Here is a 26,738-nt window from a genome sequence, read left to right as displayed (position 1 = left end):
GGGAGTGGGGATATTGGGACTGACTGGGCAAGAAGATTGGGATTTGAATCAGAGGTATGGGGGAGAGGGAGGAAGAGAGCCAGATCTGATGAGGAAATGGAGTTAGGGGGAAGAACTAAGACTAGATGAGTAAGGAAACTGAGACAAGAATATGGGGGCGGAGACAAAGAGATTGGACAAGAAGCCCAAGGAAGGACACTGGGACTGAGACCCAATGGTAATGGGGAACATGGGTGTGTCTCACCAGAGGCTGGGGGTGGACAGAAGGAACAGATGAGGAGCAGGGTGGCGGGGAGACTGGGACTGGTTGGGCAAGGACCTGGGAATTGGAGGAAGGGAGAGAGTCTGGGACAGGGAAAGGTTGGAGGGGGCTTGGCAGAAGGGGTCAGGTTTAGGGACAGCAGGCAGAAAGCTCTGTACCCATTAGATCACATTCCCCTCCAGATCCCAGAATGGCATCTCAGCTCCTCAAGCCTCAGAATTCCTCTACTATTTGTGAAACCCACTGGCAGTGTCCTATCCCCTCTAGTGCTGGTCCACAGAGGGTAACAACCTATTACTGCTATCAGTTACTTCATTAGTTGTTGTGGTTTAACTCGTATGGTGGATCTAAAGGTTTTGACCTTGCTAATGACACATGTGGGTTTCAATATGATGCCACATGATGGAATTTCTGTTTTTCCAGTTTGCATATTTAAAAACCTAGGAAAATGCATACAAACTATGTTAAAAGTCAAGCACTCAGAACTCAGGAAACACTAGAATTAAGGATCCCTTGAAACCTTAATTTGGTCCCCTGTGTATATGTGTGCATCAAGATAATCTTTCATTACATGATCACATAATATATTTCCCACAGGACCCCTGCCTCATTCAGTGCACAAGCGCTACTTGCTTGAGGGTGAATCACAATAGCGGAATGGTGAATGAGGCAGAGGATTGTGGAAAGAGAAATGATGATTTCATGATTCAAGCAGCTGAATGCTTGCCTGAAGAACTGGATTCTAACCCCACTTCTGTAACTGAGTTCCTATGCAATACTAGGCAAGTCACTTAAACTTTTCATAGTGCTCACTAATTGCGTGTTTATTTTCTGCATGCCTGACTTGAAATCCTGATGTTCGATCTGTTAATCCTAGATGTCTCAAATCGGGCACCCAAAATTAGTGTATATATTAGACCCTATCTTTAAAAGGGGATTAACACCGCCCTAATCTCACAGGAGTATTGTTTGTGAAGCACTCAGGTACAGTAGTGATGAGCATCATGGAAAGCCAGTAAGGAAATTAACAGTTCTGTCTTCAAAACAACATGCAGTAAATAAGGCATGGTGCCATACAATGAACAATTGTTGTTAAGAGAACACCATCCGTTCTGTGCATTGTATGAGGCATACTGTTTCATAACACATACATACAAGAGGACTAAATTAAAGTTGTGAAGGAAACTTAATTCTGGCACATCCTAACAGTTGAGTGCATGACTTTGAAAAGTGAAGTATGTTCTATTTATGTAGTTGTAGAGAATGTGGAAAATTTCTGTATTTTTATGAAAAATGTATGATTGTTTCCCCATTCACTTTTATATTGTGATCTGCTATGACTCAAGGGGTTGTCATCTTCTCTAGGACAGGGAGCTAAGAGATGTATGTAGGTCACATAAGCATGTCAGGATTGGTATGAATGAATTATAAAGAATTGCCAACATAACATTGGCTTCCCTTGGAGATACAATGGAAGACCCTGGACTGGACATTAACTTTTAATGACTCGGAGCCAAGGGAGGCAGATCATGCGCAAACAGGGTGACTACGGCTGGAAACAAAGAACTGAGGTGTCAGAAAACTGTTATAATGATACTGCTGCCCTGTGCAGTGAGAGAGATTGAATCTTGGACATTCTGGGCGAAAGACGCAGGTTGTCCAGCCAGCATGGACATGTGTGTTAGCTTTGCTCTTCCACTGTAATTTAAGGATCCTAAAATATTGTATGCTAGTTGACTAATAATAGCTGTCCTGTACTGAAAAGGCTGCCCTGTGTTGCTGCAAACATCTGTTGGCTGCGTAGCTCCCAAAGGGGTAAAAGTCTCCCTCCAACAGGAGTTCAGGTTCTTTTGGGCTTACTGAAGGAGCCATGGTGAGAAACAGCAGCGCTGAAGCCAGGGCCCAAAGTAATGGAGCTCCAGGGTATCCCTTGCAAAAAGTGGAGGCCTAGGGACTAGCACTAAGAGGGGTATGCTCCCTGACAGACTGTTTAAAGGCTTGAGGCAAACTCACCCTGTCGATCTGTGACAGTATGTTTCTCACATACTATTATTAAAGCTGGTTGGAAACAGGTGTGGAGTTGCTACTACTGGGCTCTCATCCTCTGCTCCCTCTTTAATAAGCAGGTGTGCATGCAATATAAACAAGTACTTTATGCTAAGATTGCTGCCCAAGCTGGAGATACAAAAATGAATACATCTGTATAAGCTTCATGGTTAATTCTAGTTAACTCTTACTTGATTAACTTTTATGTTACTGATTTGAGCATAAGGGGGCAGTTTTCTTTCAACAATTCCGCCCTTACCTGTCACAAGTGTTGTGTTCTAAATGACTGCAGCAGGAAATCCAAACGTCAGGATGCCATGGGAGTGTTTCCAAGCTGAGAGGGCTAAAGCCCCATTCAGTGCTTAGAAACCAGCAATTATACACGCTAGTGTTAGTCTCATTCCAAGCCCCAGAAAGCAGTGGAGTTCATGGAATCCACTTTGCAGAGAACTGAACCAGAGGTTCCTTTTCTTACCTGTTTTGATTCCGGTCTCTTGTTCTAACTGCTGATACAGCTTGTTTGAATAGTCAGCCATCTTCAGCTCTATGGACAAGTGCCTGACTGTGCTCACAATGCCAGCACAGAATCGAGTGGAGCCAGCAGCCAGCCTGCAGGAGAAAATACAGCAGGGGCCTCATACAAAATGCTTTCATACCAGAGCCTCTGGTTCAGGGACAACCTCAGGACAAGAATCTCTCAGATGCACGAGGCATTGCAGCCCCTCTTATTGGCAGCCAGAGTTTGCTGCTTGCGTGTGTAGCTACAAGAAAGTGAAATCACAGTAAGATATGGGAGGGAGGAAAGGGGGAGAAAGAACAGCCCAGAACTGAGGTAGGCATGAACTTCTGGTACTTGAGCTGATAATAGAGTAATAAACCCCGTTAGTTAAAAGCCCTCTCCATTTGGAGTACTCCATTGACTGGGCAGATCCAACGTCCAGATGCCTCCAACCACTGCTCCAAACAAAACCCCACTGGGCAGTCCAGCTCCAGAGTGTATTTTTAGCTGCCTGCTGATAAGATGCACCCTGTACTTGCACCCCAGCAAGAAGCACAGGTGGCAGGAAGACTGCTGTCCAATGAGGCATAGTACAGCGAGACTACACTGGACACTGAAGGGTGCTTTAACAATGATTAGGGCTCCGTGTCTGTCATGGAGGTCACAGAAGTTATGGATTCCATGACTTTCCACGACCTCCGTGACTTCTGCAAGGGCCAGTGTGGTTGACTCCATGACCTCCCAGGCAGTGGGCCAGCTACTGGAGCAGCCCTGGGCAGTGGTCCCCGGCCGGAGCAGCTGCAATCTGGCCCGAGGCAGCTGGAGCTGCTGGCCCGAGGCATGCCTGCCGCCCCCCCCAGTAGCATCCCCCTCTCCTACCCCGCCCCAGCACCCCCCATTTAAATGCAGGTATTTTTAATACAAGTCATGGACAGGTCACGGGCCGTTAATTTTTGTTTATTGCCCATGACCTGTCCACCACTTTTACTAAAAATACCCATGACTAAATCGTAGCCTTAACCATGACCTACACATGCAAAGAACCTACAAAACAGAACTGACACCACTCCCTACAGCATAATCAAATAGTCTTCAATCAGCGAAAGCACATTCCCAAGTCAAAGACACAAAGGAAAGCACCACAGAGCTGACTGAATTTGAGGGGTGTCCTCACAAAGACAGAGCAGCCCATAGCACAGTGTATAGTTTACTATGCTATACAGAGCTCAAACTGCTCATCTGAGCTATGCATATGAGAAAGTTACTCACCTTGCAGTAACTGAAGTTCTTCGAGATTTCTGTCCCTGGCGGTGCTCCACTCCAGGTGTCGGTGCATCACGGCATCATTGATCGGAGATCTTCGGTAGCAGTGGCTGGTGGGGTCACATGCACTCAGCTGCTGTCTTGCGGTGTCGCTAAGGTCTGCCCGAGCACGCATATCCCGCACTCCACTCAGTCCCTTCTCTACTATTGTCTGATTAGTACTCCAAAGTAGAGGGGAGGAGGGTGGGTAGTGGAGCACCCACAAGGACACACTCAAAGAACCTCAGTTACTGGAAGGTGAGTAACTTTCTTTTCTTCTTTGAGTGCTGTCCCTGTGGGTGCGCCATTCCAGGTGAATGTGAAGCAGAACCCACTATGTTTGGTGGGATTTTGAATATGCATGAGGGATAATGGTAGACAGTACCATATGGCCGACTATGGTGTCTGCTGTGGTATCCCATGTGATGGCATAATGTTTGGCAAATGTGTGGTCACATGTCCACCTTGCATATGTCTGTAATAGGTACACTGTGGAGGAAGGCAATGGATGTTGACACTGCTGTAGTAGAATGAGTTCTAATATTCTCTGGTGGTTGAACATTCTGGATCTGACAGAAGGATTTGATGCAGTCCGAGATCCACTTGGAGAGTCTTTGCTTAGAGATAGCCTCACTCTTTGATCTCTCAGTAGCAGAAACAAATAGCCACAGGGATTTACGAAATGGTTTAGTTCTGTCAAGATAGAATGCAAGAGCCCGTCGGACGTCAAGGGAATGTAACGCCACTTCCTGTGGAGTCACGTGAGGCTTGGGATGGAATACAGGTAAGTGTATTGGCTGCGGGGAGGGCTCGCTCAGTGGTTTGAGCATTGACCTGCTAAACCCAGGGTTGAGAGTTCAATCCTTGAGGGGGCCACTTAGGGATCTGGGGCAAAATCAGTACTTGGTCCTGATAGTGGGGGCTGGGCTTGATGACCTTTGGGGTCCCCTCCAGTTCTATGAGACAGGTATCTCTCTCTCTCTCTCTATATATATATATATTTTTTTTTATGGTTAAGGTAGAAGGGAGACACCACCTTGGGGAGGAATTTGGGGTGGGATCAGATAGTAACCTTCTTTTTAAAGAAAATGGTATAGGAAGGGTAGGTCATCAGGGCACTTATTTCACCAACCCTTCTCACTAACATTATGGCAACCTAGAAAGACACTTTCATGGACATGTGGAGCAGGAATGAGGCAGCCAGCAGCTCGAAAGGAGGTTTCATAAGAGCACGGAGGACTAGGTTTAGACTCCAGGAGGTTACTGGTGTATGAATCTCAGGGTAGAGATTTTGCAGACCCATGAGGAAGCGTTTAATGGTGGGGTGGCTGAAAAGTGAATAGCCATTTAAAGTGTCATGGAAGGTGGAAGGGCCACAAGGTGTATTCTGATAGAACTGAGCGAAAGTCTGTCCTGTTTTAGTTTGAAAAGATAATCTAAGATGTCAGGGAGAGTTGCAGTTCAGGGTGTCAGGCATCTGTGGAAGCACCACAAGGAGAAGTAGTTCCACTTTTGCAGGTAAGTCTTACAAGTGGAGTCTCTTCTACTGTGCAGGAGGATGTATTGGGGCTAATTCGTGGGACTGAAACTATGAAGGAAACACACAGTCAGATGGAGTTTCCGGAGCTGCAGCTGGAGAAGCTGACTGCAGTTCTGGGAGAGCAGATCTGACCTGTCGGGGACAGTTCTTGGAGGACGGATGGACATGCGTAGCAGGTAAGGATATTATGTTTGTCTGGACCAAGCTGGGGCAATAAGCGTGATCCGGGCCTTGCCCTCTGTGATCTTGCGTAGAACCCTGGGAAGGTCTTCCACTTTGGTCTGCAAATCCTTGAGGATACCAGATGCAGCCAGCCAGGAAGACTGGTGCATCATCACTGCAGTAGCAGTGGTGCGGGCTGCCATATCTGCCATGTCCAGGGACACTTGTAGTACCATCCTAGACAACAATTGACCTTCGACAAGGACTGACTTGAAGTCCGCTCTCCTGTCCTTCGGCATATTGGAGTAAAATCAAAGAACTTGTTGCAGTTGTCATAGTCATAGCCTGCGAGGAGGGCGCAATAGTTTGCAATTTTAAATTGTAGAGTAGAAGAGGTATAAACCTTGCAGCCCAGGAGGTCAAGGCCTTTGTGGTCCTTGTCCTAAGGAGTAGGCCAGTAGTGTGGCTGCTTTGTTCTCTGCGTTGCTGCAGAGAATTGGGTTGTGGGTGGGAAAATAAGAAATCAACATCCTTCATGGGCATGTAGTATTTACATTCAGCTTTCTTGCATGTTGGTGGGATGGAGGCAGGGGTCTGCCAGAGAGTATCAGCTGGTTCTAAAAGAGCTTTGTTTATGGGTAGATCTTTGAGGGTGCAGAGGGTTGGAGGATTCTGAGGAGTCTATGTTGCATCTCCTGGACTTCCTCCAAAGAGATGTCCTGGCTGAGTGCCACTCTCTTGAAAAGTTCCTGAAATTGCTTAAAGTCATCCACGTTTTGTGGCGGTGGAGGGCGTCCTCTGTGGCTGATGGTGAGGCAAGAGCTGGTAAATCCGGGAAGGGTTCACAGCCAGCCTCTTCAGGAAGAGGTTCAGGAGCTCTAGATGTTGATGGAGCTGGGGATATAGGCGTAGGACGAGCTTGCGATCTGGTAGAAGGGGCGCATGGAGGAGCGGTGGCAGGAGCTGACCACGGGTACCACTGAGGCCAGGACACTGGGCAGGAAAAGTTGGTTCCTGGCCACTGGGGGATAAAGTAGGGAAACTGAGACTGATTCTTATGATGCGCCATGTCTTGGGGTGTGTATGGCTCCGGTGGAGGGGGAGACTCAAGCGGGGAGAACTCTGCCGGGTGCAGTATGTCATTCTCACTATCTGTGAAAGTAGCCAGGTCAGGTGGCGAGAGCTGCTGTTCAAACAGTGAGGGCTCCATGTTGAGGAGTGGAGAGTCAGGCTCAGGAGCCACAGAGACATCCTGCTGATGCAGGAATTGTTGCTGATCCCTAGGCTAGTGTGCTGCAGAGCATGAAGTGTGAGCAGCAGCCTGGAGTGATTTTTGTTTCACTTTTGTAGGAGCTGCAAGACCTCTGTGAGAGCCCCACCGGGGGTCTGAATCTGCTCCGGGGGTGGCAGACAAGCTCGGTGCCAATGTTCTTGTTGGCACCAGGGTAGAATGCTGTCATAACTTTAGTCCCAGATTTGGACCTTAGTGTCCAAAATATGGGGGTTAGCATGAAAACCTCCAAGCTTAGCTACCAGCTTGGACCTGGTACTTGCTGCCACCACCCAAAAAATTAGAGTGTTTTGGGGCACTCTGGTCCCCCTGAAAAACCTTCCCTGGGGACCCCAAGACCCAAATCCCTTGAGTCTCACAACAAAGGGAAATAATCCTTTTCTCCTTCCCCCCTCCAGGTGCTCCTGGAGAGATACACAGACACAAGCTCTGTGAATCCAAACAGAGTGACTCCCCCTCTCCATTCCCAGTCCTGGAAACAAAAGCACTTTCCTCTTCACCCAGAAGGAATGCAAAATCAGGCTAGCAAATCCAACACACACAGATCTCCCCCTGATTTCTTCCTTCCACCAATTCCCTGGTGAGTACAGACTCAATTTCCCTGAAATTTCCCAGTAAAGAAAACTAACAGGTTTTAAAAAGAAAGCTTTATATAAAAAAGAAAGAAAAATACATACAAATGGTCTCTCTGTATTAAGGTGACAAAATACAGGGTTAATTGCTTAAAAGAAATATGAATAAACAGCCTTATTCAAAAAGAATACAAATCAAAGCACTTCAGCACTTATATTTATGCAAATACCAAAGAAAAGAAACCATATAACTTACTATCTGATCTCTTTGTCCTTACACTTAGAAACAGAAGATTAGAAAGCAGAAACTACTTCTCCAAAGCTCAGAGAAAGCAGGCAGACAGAAAACAAAGACCTCAGACACACAATTCCCTCCACCCAAAGTTGAAAAAATCCGGTTTCCTGATTGGTCCTCTGGTCAGGTGCTTCAGGTGAAAGAGACATTAACCCTTAGCTATCTGTTTATGACACGCCCCCCAAATTGCAGACAGTGGGGAAGCTCACTGGCAGCGATTTCCTTCTAGAACTTTAAAATAAACAGATTAATACAACACATGCACCTTTACATATACACTAAGTATATAACTAACAGACTAACATTTTAAGAACACTTTTTAACTACTAGAGTCTGGGAAACTCTCACAGGAGAGTGCATCAGCTACTTTGTTAGAAGCTCCTGTGATGTGCTGAATTTCAAAATCAAAATCTTGGAGAGCTAAACTCCAACGAAGAAGTTTCTTGTTGTTCCCCTTGGCAGTATGAAGCCACTTTAGTGCAGCATGGTCAGTTAGTAGTTGGAACCGCCGTCCCCAAACATATGGGCGTAGCTTTTCCAGGACGTACACAATGGCAAAGCATTCCTTTTCACTGACTGACCAGTGACTTTCCCTCTCAGAGAGTTTCTTGCTGAGAAACACGACAGGATGGAAGTTGTGATCTGTTGCTTCCTGCATGAGCACTGCTCCTATACCACGCTCAGATGCATCCATGGTTACTAGGAATGGCTTGTCAAAATCCAGGGCCCTGAGCACAGGGTCAGACATGAGCATTGCCTTAAGTTGGGTAAAGGCCTTTTGACACTCATCAGTTCACTTAACTGCATTTGGCTGGGTCTTTTTGGTCAGGTCGGTCAGTGGGGCAGCGATTTGGCTGTAGTGTGGTACAAATCGCCTGTAGTATCCGGCCAAGCCTAAGAAGGATTGGACCTGTTTCTTTGACCTTGGGACAGGCCACTTTTGGATAGCATCCACCTTGGCCTGTAGGGGTTTTATGGTTTCTCGACCCACCTGGTGCCCCACGTAGGTTACTCTGTTTTGGCCTATTTGACACTTTTTGGCCTTAACAGTTAGTCCGGCCTGCCTGACGCGCTCAAAGACCTTTTCCAGGTGTAGTAGGTGTTCGGGCCAGGAGTCTGAAAAAATGGCCACATTATCGAGGTAGGCAACTGCAAATTCTCCCAGTCCAGCTAGTAGACCATCTACCAGCCTCTGGAAGGTGGCAGGTGCATTTCGAAGGCCGAAAGGAAGGACATTGAATTCATACACCCCCGCATGGGTGACGAATGCTGACCTCTCCTTGGCAGGTTCATCTAGCGGTACTTGCCAGTACCCCTTGGTTAAGTCTATTGTAGAGATGAACTGGGCACGTCCCAACTTCTCCAATAGCTCATCGGTACGTGGCATTGGATAGTTGTCCGGACGAGTTATCGCATTTAGCTTACGGTAGTCCACGCAAAAGCGTATTTCCCCATCTGGTTTGGGTACCAGAACCACTGGAGATGCCCATGCACTGGTAGATGAGTGGATTATACCCATCTGTAGTATGTTTTGGATCTCCCGTTCTATAGCAGCTTGGGCATGAGGAGACACCCGGTAGGGTGGGGTTCTGATTGGGTGAGCATTACCTGTATTAATGGAGTGGTATGCCCGTTCAGTCCATCCTGGGGTGGCTGAGAACAATGGGGCGAAGCTAGTGCACAGCTCCTTGATTTGTCGCCGCTGCAGACGTTCCAGGGTGGTTGAGAGGTTCACCTCTTCCACGCCACCGTCTTTTTTCCCGTCGTAGTAGACACCGTCAGGCCACTCAGCCTCATTTCCCTGGACTGTAAACTGACCAACCTGTAAGTCTCTGGAATAGAAAGGCTTGAGAGAATTAACATGGTACACTTTAGGCTTTAGTGAGGAATTGGGAAATGCTATGAGGTAGTTTACAGTTCCCAGGCGCTCTTGGACCGTGAATGGCCCTTCCCATGATGCTTCCATTTTATGGGCCTGTTGCGCCTTCAAGACCATAACCTGGTCTCCTACCTTGAAGGAATGTTCTCTGGCATGTCTGTCATACCAGGCCTTTTGCTCTTCCTGAGCATCCTTTAGGTTCTCTTTAGCAAGGGCTAAAGAGTGTTGGAGGGTGCTTTGTAGGTTGCTTACAAAGTTCAGAATGTTAGTTCCTGGAGAAGGCGTAAACCCCTCCCATTGCTGCTTTACCAACTGTAATGGCCCCTTAACCTCGTGACCATACACAAGTTCAAATGGTGAAAACCCTAAACTGGGATGTGGTACAGCCCTGTAGGCAAACAGCAACTGCTGCAACACTAGGTCCCAATTATTGGAGAATTTGTTGATGAATTTTCGTATCATGGCCCCCAAAGTTCCATTGAACCTTTCCACCAGGCCATTGGTTTGATGGTGGTACGGGGTGGCAACCAAGTGATTCACCCCAAGAGTTTCCCACAGTTTTTCCATGGTCCCTGCCAGGAAATTAGACCCTGAATCTGTAAGGATGTCGTAGGGCCAACCTACCCTGGCAAAGATGTCTGTTAGGGCCAGACACACAGTGTTAGCCCTGGTGTTGCCTAGAGCTACTGCTTCCGGCCATCAGGTAGCAAAGTCCACTAAAGTCAATACGTACTGCTTTTCTCTGGGCGTCTTTTTTGGGAAAGGGCCCAGAATATCCACAGCTACTTGCTGAAATGGGACCTTAATTATGGGGAGTGGCTGGAGAGGGGCCTTGACCTGGTCTTGAGGCTTTCCCACTCTTTGGCATACCTCACAAGACCGGACATACTTGGCAACGTCCTTGCCCATCCCCTCCCAGTGGAAGGACTTCCCCAACCGGTCCTTGGTTCTGTTCACCCCAGCATGGCCACTGGGATGATCATGGGCTAAGCTTAAGAGCTTCCCCCGGTACTTAGTTGGAACCACCAACTGTTTTTGCGGCTGCCATTCTTCCCGGTGTCCACCAGAAAGAATTTCCTTGTATAAAAGTCCTTCGTCTATAACAAACCGGGATCGATTAGAAGAGCTGAGAGGCGGTGGGGTGCTCCGTGCCGCCGTCCACGCTTTCTGAAGGCTGTCATCTGCTTCCTGCTCAGTCTGGAACTGTTCCCTTGAGGCTGGGGTCACCAGTTCTTCCTTAGACTGTGGACTTGGGCTTGGTCCCTCTGGAAGCGATGTAGGTGATGGGGTTGTTTCCGTTGCTGGTGAACCGCTCTTCGCTGGTGCACCTGAGGTTATTTCAGGCTCTGGCTGAGCCTTTTCGGTATGGCTGTCTGTTGCTTCTGCCAGTTCTGGCTCGCTGGCGCCCTCTGGCGTTGAGTTTGAAGATGTGGTTGCACTTGCTGGTGCTGGTTGCTGTTCCAGTTCCGGGCCTGGGACTGGAGGTGCTGTGGCTGTTTCAGTGGTAGGCATGGAATCCAGGTCCACTACCTCTGTCTGGGTCTCTGGTAACACAGACGGGGCCTCTGTGGACGGCTCAGGAACAGGAATGGGTCTGGAAGCTTGCCTGGTTTGGCTACGTGTAACCATTCCCACTCTCTTGGCCCACTTCACCTGGTTGGCCAAGTCTTCCCCCAGTAGCATGGGGATAGGATAATTGTCATAGACTGCAAAAGTCCACATTCCTGACCAGCCTTTGTACTGGACAGGCAGTTCAACTGCAGGCAAGTCTACAGCTTGTGACATGAAGGGGTAAATTGTAACTTTGGCCTTTGGGTTGATGAATTTGGGGTCTACAAAGGATTGGTGGATAGCTGACACTTGTGCCCCCATGTCTCTCCACGCAGTAACCTTCTTTCCGCCCACTCTCAAATTTTCCCTTCGCTCCAAGGGTATTTGAGAGGCATCTGGGCCTGGGGATCTTTGGTGTGATGGTGGTGTAATGAATTGCACTCGCATGGTGTTCTTTGGACAGTTGGCCTTGATATGTCCCAGTTCATTACACTTAAAGCATCTTCCATCTGATGGGTCACTGGGCCGAGGTGAGTTACTGGAGACTGGTGAGGTGGAAGAATAGGGCGTCTGTGGCTTTACTTGGGTTGTATGTGGGGTCTTTGGCTGTCCTCGGTTGTAGGGTTTATGGTCGGTGTGCCCCCTGGGGTATTCGTTCCCCTTGACAGTAGCTTTCTTGCTTTCTGCCACTTCCATCCATCTGGCTCCAATCTCCCCCGCCTCAGCGAGATCTTTGGGTTTTCCATCTTGTATGTACCGTGTGATGTCTTCAGGAACACCATCCAAGAACTGCTCCATTTGTATGAGGAGGTGCAGTTCTTCCAAGGTTTGAACGTTGTGTCCTGTTATCCAGGCCTCATAGTTTTTTGCAACGTAGTAGGCGTGTTTGGGAAATGACATCTGGTTTCCACTTTTGGGTTCTGAAGCGCCGACGGGCATGATCTGGGGTTATCCCCATTTTGTATCTGGCCTTGGTTTGAAAAAGTTTATAGTCATTCATTTGCTGCTTAGGCATTTCAGCTGCCACCTCTGCTAAAGGTCCACTGAGCTGTGACCTTAATTCTACCATGTACTGGTCTTCGGGGATGCTGTACCCAAGACAGGCTCTTTCAAAATTTTCCAAGAAGGCCTCAATGTCATCCCCTGCCTTGTAGGTGGGAAATTTCCTGTGCTGTTGAGCAATAATTGGCGCCGGGTTGTTAGGGTTGGCTGGCGCATGCAGCCCAGCTTTTGCCAAGTCCAGTTCATGTTTTCTCTGTTTTTCCTTCTCTTCATTTTCTTTTTGTTGTTTTTCCATTTCTTTTTGTTGTTTTTCCATGTCTCGGCGGTGGTCCGCCTCTTTGGCTGCCTGTTCTCTTTGGTAGGCTGCCTCTCTTTCTCTCTCTCTTATTTCCATCTCTGTTTGTTTTATTTCCAGTTGTCGCCTGTGTTCAGCTTCTCTCACTTGTACTTCGGCCTCAATTTTTGCCTTAGAAGTCATGGTTCCGGTTTTCTTGTGTTGGGGTGCCCTCCGGTGGTTATATTCTGAACTGCAGGTTCTCTGTTGCCTCCTGAAGTCTGCCTAGCAACAGTGCCTTTAGCTAATCTTCAATTTTAAGTAAACCTGAAAAACCACTTTATTTGCATGTATATAGTGCTGGTAATGACTCTCAATGGGAGTGCTATTGTGTGACAAAAGACTCTTAATAGCACCTTAATGGTTTCCTGCTTAAGATGCAAGCCACAAACTGCCAGAGAGAGCAGAAAAAAAAATTCTCTCTGGTTTCTTTGAAAACCAAACCCTCTCTGCTAAAAAGTCCCTAGCAGAGAAAAGAAAAATATAATATTCCCACTGGCTTCTGGATTCTGTCCCACCGCTACCACCATGTCATAACTTTAGTCCCAGATTTGGACCTTAGCGTCCAAAATATGGGGGTTAGCATGAAAACCTCCAAGCTTAGCTACCAGCTTGGACCTGGTACTTGCTGCCACCACCCAAAAAATTAGAGTGTTTTGGGGCACTCTGGTCCCCCTGAAAAACCTTCCCTGGGGACCCCAAGACCCAAATCCCTTGAGTCTCACAACAAAGGGAAATAATCCTTTTCCCCTTCCCCCCTCCAGGTGCTCCTGGAGAGATACACAGACACAAGCTCTGTGAATCCAAACAGAGTGACTCCCCCTCTCCGTTCCCAGTCCTGGAAACAAAAGCACTTTCCTCTTCACCCAGAGGGAATGCAAAATCAGGCTAGCAAATCCAACACACACAGATCTCCCCCTGATTTCTTCCTTCCACCAATTCCCTGGTGAGTACAGACTCAATTTCCCTGAAATTTCCCAGTAAAGAAAACTAACAGGTTTTAAAAAGAAAGCTTTATATAAAAAAGAAAGAAAAATACATACAAATGGTCTCTCTGTATTAAGGTGACAAAATACAGGGTTAATTGCTTAAAAGAAATATGAATAAACAGCCTTATTCAAAAAGAATACAAATCAAAGCACTTCAGCACTTATATTTATGCAAATACCAAAGAAAAGAAACCATATAACTTACTATCTGATCTCTTTGTCCTTACACTTAGAAACAGAAGATTAGAAAGCAGAAACTACTTCTCCAAAGCTCAGAGAAAGCAGGCAGACAGAAAACAGACCTCAGACACAAAATTCCCTCCACCCAAAGTTGAAAAAATCCGGTTTCCTGATTGGTCCTCTGGTCAGGTGCTTCAGGTGAAAGAGACATTAACCCTTAGCTATCTGAATCTGCTCTGGGGGTGGCAGACAGGCTCGGTGCCAATGTTCTTGTCGGCACCAGGGTGGAATGCGCTGCTGGCACCGGGTCCATTGTCAGTGCCGGTTGGACCAGTGCTGAGGAGAGCTTCCCACTGCGGGAAGTCAGGTCACTGCTTCTGCACCCCACGTGAGCTGCTGCTGAGGTGCTGGGGTGATCAGAGTTGCCTGCTCTGGGTGCTGTCGGCACCAAGGGTAAAGATCTTGTGGGAGATCCTTTACCCTTTTGAGTGTCTCTGAGAGGAGACGTTAGGGCTTCCTGCCCTTCACATGAGAGGGTGAAGCCGCGCTTCCGGTTGGTTCTGACTTGGCAGGGGAGCGTGAGGGAGAGGGTTTACTGCCCTTCTCCATAGGCGGCTGCAGAGCTTTCTCCATGAGGAGTATTTTTAGCTGCAAGTCTCTGTCATGGCGAGCTCTAGTTCTTAAGTTGGTACAGTGGAGACACTTCGCATGGACGTGTTTCTCGTCGAGGCATTTAACACAGAGTGAGTGCCTAATGGACCGCAGCAGAACTCCTTGCAGGACCCACATTTCTGAAAGCCTGGCAACCCCACCATAATGAAAGTATAAGCGATCAAGGAAGTCTCAACAAGAGACTAATTTGGGGGGGGATTATTTTTTTTAAAACTAACGAACTGTGCTAAAGGAAAAGGAGAACTGGGAAATGGCTAGCTAACTATTTCTATTTTTCTCTACTTATTTCCTAGAGTAACCAGGGAAGAGACGAGAGCTGCCCCGAGTCCCGTCTTCAGCCGAGGACGGTTGAGAAGGAACCAAAGGGGGTGTGGGACGCACGCACTCAAGCAGACCCTAATGACATTGCGAGACTGCAGCTGAGCGTGTGCATCCCGACCAGGCACTGCTACAGAAGATCTCCGTTCAACGGCACCACGACACACCATCAACTGGAGTGGAGCACCCACAGGGACCGCACTCGAAGAAGGTGACATTACAATCCTAGAAACTAATTCAAAATGACTCAGGATTCCAACAGAGGCAATTGGTGAGACACACCAAGCAGGAGAGGGGCCATATTCAAGGAAATTATTGTCTGCTCCAGTATCACGTACATGTCTTGTAAAACTACATGTCCATCAGGTGTATTCTGTAAAAGCAGGGAAGAACCTGTGGCACCTTATAGACTAACAGACGTTTTGGAGCATGAGCTTTCGTGGGTGAATATCCACTTCGTCAGATGCATGTAGTGGAAATTTCCAGGGGCAGGAGACATGCAGGTGCCCATAGCAGTGCCACTGATCTGGAGATATATATTGTCATCAAATTTGAAATAGTTGTGTGTGAGGATAAAGACACAGAGCTCAGCAGCCAGTTGTGCTGTGGCATCATCAGGGATACTGTTCCTGACAGCTTGTATTCCATCTGTGTGGGGGATGTTTGTGTAGAGAGCCTCTACATCCATGGCGGCTAGGATGGTGTTTTCTGGAAGGTCACCAATGCATTGTATGCTACATTGCTGACATCTTCATCATCTGGACCCATGGGAAGGAGACAAATCAGACATTAGAAATGGCAATATACAAAAACCTGTAGGAGAACACTTCAACCTCCCTGGCCACACTATAGCAGACCTTAAGGTGGCCATCCTGCAGCAAAAAAACTTCAGGACCAGACTTTAAAGAGAAACTGCTGAGCTTCAGTTCATCTGCAAATTTGACATCAGCAGCTCAGGATTAAACAAAGACTGTGAATGGCTTGCCAACTACAAAACTAGTTTCTCCTCCCTTGGTTTTCACACCTCAACTGCTAGAACAGGGCCTCATCCTCCCTGATTGAACTGACCTCGTTATCTCTAGCTTGCTTGCATATATATACCTGCCCCTGGAAATTTCCACTACATGCATCTGACGAAGTGGGTATTCACCCACGAAAGCTCATGCTTCAAAACGTCTGTTAATCTATAAGGTGCCACAGGATTCTTCACTGCTTTTACAGATCCAGACTAACACGGCTACCTCTCTGATACAGGTGTATTCTGTCTCCTTTCACACAGCGATACCAGCATGGTCTCATTTCAAATAAAATGCACAGCTGAGTAAGCAAAACATTTTCATTCTACTTTGAATACTTTTTGGAAACTTCTGCTAAAATCCAGTAGTTTAACGAGCAGAGCAGTGGGCACATCTACCCTACTCAGGATATCTACCTTTAATCCAACAGCCTTCCAATAGCCCTCTGCAGTACTAATGTCTTGCTAGTGAGGATGACTTTAAAAAACACCAAGTTATCTGGTATGGGCATCTCTTGCAGGCATTTCAAGCCCTATAATCCCACACATTTAGTTCTGAGATAGGAATTCATAATCAGAAAGACATGAATAACCTGGAGGGTAGGGGTAGGGTCCAGAGTGACCTAGACAAATTGAAGGACTGGGCCAAAGAAATCTGATGAGGTTCAACAAGGACAAGTGCAGAGTCCTGCACTTAAGATGGAAGAATCCCATGCACTGCTACAGACTAGGGACTGAGTGGCTAGGCAGCAGTTCTGCAGAAAAGGACCTGTGGATTATAGTGGATGAGAAGCTGGATATGAGTCAGCAGTGTACCCCTGTTGCCAAGAAGGCTTACGGCATATTGGGTTGCATTAGTAGGAGCACTGCCAGCAGATTGAGGAAAGTGATTATTCTCCTCTATTTGGCACTGGTGAGGCAACAGCTGGAGTATTGCATCCAGTTTTGGACCCACCACTACAGAAAGGATGTGGAAAAATTGGAGAGAGTCCAGCAGAGGTCAACACAAATGATCAGGGGGCTGGGACACATGATTTACGAGGAGAGGCTAATGGAACTGGGCTTGTTTAGTCTTCAGAAGAGAAGAATGAGGGGGGATTTGACAGCAGCCTTCAACTACCTGAAGGGGGGTTCCAAAGAGGATGGGACTTGGGTGTTCTCAGTGGTAGCAGAAGACAAAACAAGGAGCAATGATCTCAAGTTGCAGTGGGGGAGATCTAAGTTGGATATTAGGAAATACTATTTCACTAGGAGGGTGGTGAATCACTGGAATGGGTTACCTAGGGAGGTGGTGGAATCTCCATCCTCAGAGGTTTTTAAGGCCCGGCCTGACAAAGCCCTGGTTGGGATGATTTAGTTAGCGTTGGTCCTGCCTTGAGCAGGGGGTTGGATTAGATACCTCCTGAGGTCTCTTCCAAACCTAATATTCTATGGTTCTATAACCTCAGCGCCCTACAGAGAATCACTGTTGAGCAACAACTGGTTATGCACAGAGATTCAGACATCTATTGTTTATTGTGGCAATAAAACTTTAAACCTCCTCTAGGTACAACCAAGATATGTTTCACAGCTAATTCATATTTCTGTCACACGTTAAACTTAAAACCTGAGCTACACAACAGATGCTTTGGAGCATTTAATAGCCCACAGGCTGCAACAACTAATCCTGTCAATGGGGGAACAATGAAATTTTGCATGAACCAAATTAAGAGAGAATACAAAAAAGTTTAGAGTGCTAAAAACACTGCCCTCTGTTTCCAGGAAAAATACTACAGGAAAACTCATCAGCAGGACAGGTGGAAAATTTTAACTGTGGGGAAAACTGCATGGATTCCATCATTCCAGGGTGTTTTTAGCAATGTTTGCTGTATTCCTCAGAATCCAAGTTATTGTTTAAAAAAAATGGGTGGAGTCCATATTTTTCTTCTGTTGAAAAGAAAAAGCATCCCATACAAAGTGCTGCACGGCCACTGTGTTTACTCATCTTCCAAAACAGAGAGTCCAAATCAGCAATCTGCAGCAGCTGCCAAGCATAGTTTGTGCCCCCTCACTTCATTCATCCCAACAAGATATCAATACAGAGCCTACTAGGGAACAGTGAACTAACACCATGATGAGGCACCATGGTGGAGTGAATAGGGCAAAATTATGTGAATCAGAAGATCTGGATTCTAATACCAGCCCTGCCACTGGCTTACTGTCCGAGCTGTCAATGCAGAAATCTAGACACCATGGAAATGTGGGGGAGATTGAAGCTGAAGCAGAATCAGTGGATTTTGCCACAGAATCTAGGGTCAGTTTACCGTGGAGTAAATGGGGTCTTGACTGCAAGACAGAAAACCAGATTATAATGCATTAAAAAGGTGTTGTGTAGATGGGACCTAAATCCCTTGTAACCAGACCAAAATCCTAGACAGTCCATCATGCTAACGAGGTTATAGGACTATGGCTAAGTCGTGTCTATACTACACCTTTTACCTGTGATGCAACAGCCCCCGATTCTGTTACAGCTGTAGCATAGACAGGGCCTCAGCTACAGTGACACATTAAAAGTGATCACTAGGACTGTGGAAAGTATCCAAACTGAGGTTTTCAAATTACATTGTGAGGATTTTGTGAACATGGTCCAATTTCGTGAAGAACATGCAAAATTTTCTGGGTTTCTTTCCTTTATTTTGCAGGATCATTTGAGTGTCACATAGACTTATTTTCATTCAGATGGCCTTATTATGAGAAAGATCCTCAACATTTAATTTTTATGACAATTAAATCTTGCATTAAACACAAGCACAAACTTGGGGGGAAGGGAGGATTCCATGTGTTTTGATGCAAAACTATCACATTAATGAAAGTCATAGAAAAGCTGGGCCTTGCAGGCACAAAGTCAACTGAAATGAAACTGCAAAATTGCTTATTTTATTTTAAAATTTCACAAAGGCTTAACTCTGCCCATCAGTAACCCTAGCAAGTCTAGGTTCCTCTGCTTATCAGGGAACACAGACAGAATGAACTCAGGGCTTTATTCTACAAACATTTAATGTTTATGTAGATAATACTTAGTCCTGCCATGAGTGCAGGGGACTGGACTACATGACCTCTCAAGGTCCCTTCCAGTCCTAAGATTCTGTGATGATGTTTATGTAACTTTACTCATGACAGCAGGCTGACCTCAGTGGAACTATTCACATACATAAAGCTATGGGCCAAAACTACTACAGAAGCAGTGGGCAAACTATGGCCCGAGGGACCATCTTTCCCGGCCCCCGAGCTCCTGGACAGGGAGGCTAGCCCCTAGCCCCTCCCCTGCAGCCACGCAGGTTGTGCTCTGGGCAGCAGGGTTGCGCACTCTAGCCAAGCAGCGCGGCAGCATGTTTGGCTCCAGCCAGGTGGTGTGGCTTCCAGACATGCTGTTCTGAGCAGCTTCGTAAGGGGGCCAGGGGGTTGAATAAGGGGCGGGGGTTCCCGGAGCAGTCAGGGAACAGGGAGCAGTTGGATTTGGCGGAGGTTCTGGGGGCGGTTGGGAGACAGAGGGAGGGGGTTGGATAAGCATAGGGCTCCCAGGGGGGGCCTGTCAGGGGGTGGATAGGGGTCAGGGGAACAGGGGGTGGGTTGGATAGGCATGGGGTCCCGGTGCCTGTCAAGGGATAAGGGTGTGGATGGTGTCAGAGCAGTCACGGGACAGGGAGCAGGGGATTAGGCGTGGGGGGTCCCGGGAGGGGGTGGTTAGGGAACACGGAGCAGGGTGGGGATTGGATGGGTCAGGGGTTCTGAGGGGGGCAGTCAGGGGGCGGGGTCAGATAGGGGGCAAGGGCCAGGCTGTTTGGGGAGGCACAGCCTTCCCTACCTGACCCTCCATGCAGTTTTACAACCCGAATGGGGCCCCTCGGGCCAAAAAGTTTGCCCATCTCCTACTACAGGATTGAGGATATTAGGGGTTTGTCTACACATACACTTGCACAAATCTACTTGTTTAGTTAAGTACCTTTGTGGACAATCCTAGATGCAGTTAGAAATGGCTCATAGCATCCACATAGAGGTTTGCACAGGTTTAGCTAAAACAGTGCAAATTTGTGCAGGCAGGCCTGAGTCTGTATCGTAGCCTCCTTTACATACACACACAAATAAATGTAACATTGCCCTCTCCCAACTCAATAACTCATCATCTAGACCTCACCCTAGACTCTGCCTTAAGTATAGATTGCTGAAGGTTTGGCAAGAAGACTCTGGGAATTTAATACAGTGAATGAAATATCATAAACTCAGGATATGTCTACAGAGGGATAAAGGCCCCACGGTATGCCTGCAGTTAGCCCAGGTCAGCTGACTTGAGCTCACAGGAATCAGGCTGCAGGGCTAAAAATTGCTGTATAGACATTCAGGCTTGGGCTGGAACCCAAGCTCTGGGACCCTCCATTTTCACAGGGTTCCAAAGCTTGAAAACCTACACAGCAATTTTTCAGCCTCACAGCCCGAACCAGCTGACCCAAACAAGCCACTGTGTAGACAAACAAAGCAGCAGCTCCTTTGTTTATGTTGGAGTTTGTTCAGAAGTTGGAGTGAGAGATCGTAAATAAACTGGGAGGCCAGCAAGATCATCAGGATGGCAGTGAGAAAGTTTAGTGTGGAAGAGAAAGAGAAGACTCAAGTATAGTTTGAAAACTAAAGTTGTTACTTTTCCTGCCCTACATGAGGCATTTAGGCTTTTAAGAATGGCCTATAAAGTTTCACTGGGTAGAGTAGAGCTTAAAATATAGAATTCCCTGGGGGCCTGTGAAGAAAGGGCAAAACCAATGGTTTGACTTAAGTCTCATCACTGATGTGCAGCGTTAGCAGCTCTGATGCTGGGAGAAAGTAAGATGATGGAAAGATCACACAAAGAAAGATACTGTGAGTGCGCAAGTCCCATACAGTTCTGAGGTTTTGGTTTCAGTATGCTTTAATAAAGAGAAAATCAAACTCTTACCTGCCCTGTTCCAGTAAGACTATATCCCTCCATCCTAGCTTGGAGAGGTGGTATGCAACGGATGTGCCCACAATTCCACCACCACAGATTACCACCTGTGCCTGAGCTGGCAGGGAAACGGGGGGAGGCTCTGCCGCAGATGTGGTCACGTGCCGGGAGCTGGACGTGCTTCTCCAGCTTCGGCTGGCTGTCCGCCACTGGACATCTGACAGCAACCGAAGAAACATCCCAAGGGGCGTCAGTCAGCTTTCTTGAGATACCACCTACACAGGTTAAGATGCTAGCTCACTGCCACATATTCTAGCGAAGGAAAAAGCAACAGAGATTATTATTACCACTTATCATAGAACAGTGGTTCTCAAACTTTTGTATTGGTCTCTTGAGTGCAACCCCCCCCCCCCGCCCATAAATTAAAAACACTTTAAAATATATTTAACATCATTAAAAATGCTGGAGGCAAAGCAGGGTTTGGGGTGGAAGCTGACAGCTTGCGATTCCCCATGTAATAACCTCGTGACCCTCTGAGGGGTTCTGACCCCGTTTGAGAACCTCTGTCATAGAACATGTGTGCAAAGCTGTTCTTGGGAACTCGGAAGTAAGGAGGAGGGTGGTGACTGGGACAATGTAATACATGATGTGCGAGAAGGGTATCTGAAAGCCTCTATGCTGACAACTTGGAATCTTTAAATGTCGATGGATGAATAAGCAGCAAAACAGCCTGTGCAGACTTTGAGAGTTCTCAAAGAACAGCCTTGCTACTGAAAGGAACTAGACAGATCAGGAGACTTATAATGAGACCCAGAGTTTCTCTCTTCTGAATTTGACTTAGCTCAGTAATAAGGAAGAGAACAAGATAAAGTTTTGACATATACACAGGATGTCTGTTCCAGGTGACAGGAGCTGCAGAGAAAAGGCTCTTGTACCAACAGTGGAAAGATCATGTGAAGAGACAGAAAAGATGCCAACGTGAGTGGAGAGTGTAGGGAAGGAAACAGAGAAAGTCAGCGTGCATGAAAGACTGTAGAGAAATTTTTGAACTGGCTTCTGAAATTAAATGGCAATACGTGAAGTTTGAGAATGAAGTGACATGTTTGTCCTTTATTTGAATGGAGAGGCACATCCTGCACGTACTAGAATCCAGACAGCTTTGACTTAAAGGCTGTACAGTTGCTTCATAATGATGCTAGTTTTATCATGGATGCTGCTGGAGGCTCCTTGCTGTACAGTTAGCATTGCTCAGCCTGATACATTGTCTAGTCCCACTGCTATGATCCACACCTGGTGGAGCTTACCAGTTATAACACAACATTTCTCTCTTCAGTTTACCCCCAACCAGTGTTCCCTCTATTTTTTGCCACCCATATGCAGAATGAATTTTGTTATGTACACCAATATGGAAGCAATGCATGACACATCACTTCCATATTGGTGCACATTACAAAATTCATGTGGTGGGGTGGGGCCAAGGGGTTTGGAGTGCAGGAGGGGGCTCAGGGCTGGGACAGAGGATTGGGGTTCGTGAGGGTGAGGGCTCTGGTTGGGGGTGCAGGCTCAGGGGAGGATGGGGATGAGGGATTTGGGGGTGCAGTGGGGCTCCCCGGGGCTAAAGTGGGGAGAGAGGACTTCCCCCAGCTCTCCCCCACACAGCAGCACCTATGCTGGGGGGTGGAGTGCCTATCCCCTGGCCACGGCAGGTCAGACCTGAGCTGGCGCCTGTCCCACAGCCACGGCAGGTTCGGGGCTGGGCTGGCTTGGGGCCAGGGCACCTGTCCCCCGTCCATGGCAGGTCAGGGGGGAGGGTGCCGCAGCAGGTTTGGGGCTTGGGGAGAAGCATCTCTCCCCACTGCAGACTGAGCACCTGCATGACATTTAATAGGCAGCTGTGTGGCCACGCAGCTTAAAAGGAACTTAAACTCCAGCCTGTATTTAGTAATAATCTCTGGTTCTTATTATACTGCAATTGTAGTTTATGTACAAATATCACCCCTGCAACTCAGTGTCAACACAGCAGAGCAACTGATGCAGAAAAACAGGCAATGACATACTATTTCTTGGTTACAGGTCTCTAGTAGGAGAAAAGGAAACAGGGACCAGCACTTAACAGCAGTAACTTCCACACACGAAACTATGTTTACAAAGTTAGCTTTTTAATATCACCATGACGGCTACACATTCACTGTATGAACAAAAAGTGAACGTAACTGCCCCTGACCTTACAATCTCAATTTAGACGTGTCCAACAAGGGTGGAATCCAGTGGAGTTTGAATTTTAATGGGAGTCGGGCACCTACCTTAGATTTCTTTAAAGACCCAGCCATTATTATCTCACAGTCATGAGCATCATGCCAGAAATCACAAAAACATAGGGCTAAAAGGAACCTGAAGAGGTCATCAAGTCCATCTCCCTGTGCCGAGGCAGAATTTAATTCAGGTAGATCACCCCTGCCACGCGTTTGTCTAACCTGTTCTTCAAAACCTCCAATGAGAGCGATTCCACCAGTTCCCTAGGTAACTTGTTCCAATGCTTACCTATCCTTATAGTTAAAAAAACCCTTTTTCCTAATACTTACCTAACTCTCTCTTGGTGCAAACTACACTAATTACTTCTTGTCCCTCACATGGCGATCAATTCATAGAATCATAGATTATTAGGGTTGGAAGGGACCTCAGGAGGTCTCTAGTCCAACCCCCTGCCACCATCCTCTTTATAACAGCCCTTAATGTATGTAAACACCGTTATCGGGCTCCCCACGCTGCCTGCCTTTGCATCGCTACACTAAACACGTCCAACTCTTTCGCCCTTTTCCGACCCTGCCAGGCCTGAGACCTCACCAGGGCCGAGAAGCGCCCCCAGGCCCCACCTCTCACAGGACACACCCCTAGGCGACATTTGCTTCTTCTATCGCCACAGCGTTAGGGGCGGCTCCGGTGCGGTGTGTGCGCACGAGCAGCTCGGAGCCGCCTCAGCGGCACGGGGACGAGGGTTTTCCCTCTCGGGGCGGCGCGCCGCCCTGCTCAGCACCAAGTGCCAGCGGACTGATTTCAGATCCGCTCCCCGGCGGGGCAAGGCCGCGGCGGCTCCTGACCGCGCCTGGGTCCGCTCTCCGCCGCCCGTTTCACACGCCCACGCGCCGGCCCGCTCCCAGCGCCGCGGCCCGGAGCCAGGCCCCGGGACACGGACCGCGCCGCGGGCGGGGCCAGGGTGACCTCTGGCCCGGGGAGCGGGAGGGGGTCGTCGCCTCACCTGCCCCAAGCTTTGCCCGCGCACGACCTCCCGCACTTTACGGCTCCCCTCCCAGTACGACAGCTGAGCACAGCCCTGCGCGTGCGTCGCGGAGCGGACCAATCAGGAGCCAACCCCGTCTCCTTCGGCTCCGCCCCCCTGCCGCGTCCCACGTGGGCTTGTTGTTGTTGGGGGCCGGCACGTGCTGGGGGCGGTGGGCAGGGCGGAGCTGCGCGTCCCGCGTGCAGCTCGGGGGCGGGGTTAAATGCTTGGGGGGCGGGGCCTGTGACGGGGGAAGCCTCTCGGCTCAACGGCGGCGCAAGAGGAGGGACCTGCCGGGGGGAGACGCGGGAGTCCGGCAGCCACGTGCCCCCAGGGGCCCTGGGCTGGACCCTAGGCGAGAGAGGCACCGGGTGCGCCGCCCTGCCCTGCCCCCTCCCTCACCGTCACTGGGCAGCAGCTGGGGGTGCAGGCTCTGCAGGGGGCCAGCGGTGCGGGGTGCAGGGGGGGGGGGCTCCGGGCTGGGACAGGGTGTTGGAAAATGGGCAGGTGGGTGAGGACTGCGGGTGCAGGCTCTGGGTGGAGCCAGGGATGAGGGGTGGGGCAGGGTGTTGGAATATGGGCAGGTGGGTGAGGACTGCGGGTGCAGGCTCTGGAGTGGGGCCAGGGCGAGCGCTGCAGGAGGGGGCTCCGGGCTGGGGCAGGGTGTTGGAGTATGGGCAGGTGGGTGAGGACTGCGGGTGCAGGCTCTGGGTGGAGCCAGGGATGAGGGGTGCAGGGTGCAGGAGGGGGCTCCGGGCTGGGGCAGGGTGTTGGAATATGGGCAGGTGGGTGAGGACTGCGGGTGCAGGCTCTGGAGTGGGGCCAGGGATGAGGGGTGCAGGGTGCAGGAGGGGGCTCCGGGCTGGGCCAGGGTGTTGGAGTATGGGCAGGTGGGTGAGGACTGCGGGTGCACACTCTGGAGTGGGGCCAGGGGTGCAGGGTGCAGGAGGGGGCTCTGGGCTGGGGCAGGGTGTTGGAGTATGGGCAGGTGGGTGAGGGCTGCGGGTGCAGGCTCTGGAGTGGGGCCAGGGATGAGGGATGCAGGAGGGGGCTCTGGGCTGGGGCAGGGTGTTGGAGTATGGGCAGGTGGGTGAGGACTGCGGGTGCAGGCTCTGGGTGGAGCCAGGGATGAGGGGTGCAGGGTGCAGAAGGGGGCTCTGGGCTGGGGCAGGGTGTTGGAATATGGGCAGGTGGATGAGGACTGCGGGTGCAGGCTCGAGTGGGGCCAGGGATGAGGGGTGCAGGGCGCAGGAGGGGGCTCCGGGCTGGGGCAGGGTGTTGGAGTATGGGCAGGTGGGTGAGGACTGCGGGTGCAGGCTCTGGAGTGGGGCCAGCGGTGCGGGGTGCAGGGTGCAGGAGGGGGCTCTGGGCTGGGGCATGGTGTTGGAATATGGGCAGGTGGGTGAGGACTGTGGGTGCAGGCTCTGGAGTGGGGCCAGGGATGAGGGTTGCAGGGTGCAGGAGGGGCCTTTGGGCTGGGGCAGGGTGTTGGAGTATGGGCAGGTGGGTGAGGACTGAGGGTGCAGGCTCTGGGTGGAGCCAGGAACGAGGGATGCAGGAGGGGGCTCCGGGCTGGGGCAGGGTGTTGGAGTATGGGCAGGTGGGTGCAGGCTCTGGGTGGAGCCAGGAATGAGGGGTTTGGAATGTAGGATGGGGCTCCAAGCTGGGGCCAAGGGGTTTGGGGTGCAGGAGGTTACATTAATATGAATATTTTTATCACAGATGCGTGTTTACAAGTATCTTTATGATACCATGCCCTCAGGTTAGATAGTGTAGTTTGAGGTTTGTTTGTTCATCACCCACAGTGTCCTTTGACTCTCTCCCCTGTAATCAGTCACTGGCTTTTCTGTCCCTCCAGTGTTTCCTTCTGTGTGGACTCTTAATTTAGTCATATTTCTAGCATTTTGATATCTCAGGGTCTGGCAAGATAAGGGTTCACGGGGCTCCTGCACATTGACTGTCCCTTTGCGGAGCAGTCTCCAAACCCCAGGACTATGCATAAAATCCAGCTCCTGTTTTGGGGTTCCCTTGTGTTTCCTCCTCCCAGCACTGTGTCCTTCCCTGACCCGTAGAGGACTATCATCTGTGCTCTCTATGCTAGGTATGTTCACCCTCTGATCAGATACACCTTTTCCATAACTGCTCCCTGTCTCTCACCACCCTGGGAGAGAGCACTCCCATCTCTGTCAGTTGGGTCATCTGTATTCTGACAAACTACCACCTTGCAATTTCCTGGTCCCAACTCCTCTGCTGCCACAGGTGTTGAAGCTGCATCTTGATGTAAAGAGAGACAGTTACTTTCCAAAAACTTATCAGGAATAGCATCCTGAAAAACTGGGACCTGGATTGGGGTACTCTGCCACCTCTTTCTCTGTCCCTGTGGGCCTGCTCCCCTCCAGGAGGTCAATTACACAGTTCCTTCTGAAAATCTGAGTCACAGGCTGAGTGCACAGATGCTGACCCAGGGCATAACTGGACACTGCAAGACGGAGGTTACTAGGGTTGTGTCTGGGACCGGAGATATTGGCTAATCAGGGCCGGCTTTAGGAAGTGCGGGGCCCAATCTGAACATTTTTGGCAGGGACCCAGCAGGGATGACTT

At 49.1% G+C, this 26,738-nt stretch overlaps 1 protein-coding gene across 6 annotated transcripts in view; it reads right to left on the bottom strand.

Moving 5' to 3' along the window:
- The window catches only part of PDPR (pyruvate dehydrogenase phosphatase regulatory subunit), a 113,195-nt gene extending 89,011 nt beyond the window's left edge, over positions 1 to 24,184 (bottom strand). For 4 of the 6 annotated variants that reach the window (XR_004002757.1, XR_004002758.1, XM_030581155.1 and 1 more), the window contains exons 1-3: positions 24,117 to 24,184; positions 20,873 to 21,172; positions 2,784 to 2,917 (exon numbers count right to left, since the gene is read on the bottom strand). Coding sequence is in view for 4 of the 6 variants with exons in the window: in XM_030581155.1 (XP_030437015.1) it covers positions 2,784 to 2,917; positions 20,873 to 21,099 (361 nt within the window). In the remaining 2 variants the exon portion in view is untranslated. Of the gene's footprint in view, positions 1 to 2,783; positions 2,918 to 4,076; positions 4,164 to 20,872; positions 21,173 to 23,733; positions 23,942 to 24,116 lie in introns of those variants that run through there. The other 2 variants (XM_030581157.1, XM_030581158.1) reach the window with 2 other exon arrangements.
- Positions 24,185 to 26,738: the final 2,554 nt, after the last annotated feature.

This window comes from Gopherus evgoodei, chromosome 12, assembly GCF_007399415.2.
Source record: "Gopherus evgoodei ecotype Sinaloan lineage chromosome 12, rGopEvg1_v1.p, whole genome shotgun sequence".
Lineage (NCBI taxonomy): Eukaryota > Metazoa > Chordata > Testudines > Testudinidae > Gopherus > Gopherus evgoodei.
The sequence above is the reverse complement of the archived record's forward strand: the minus strand, read 5'-3'. Positions and strand labels throughout refer to the sequence as shown.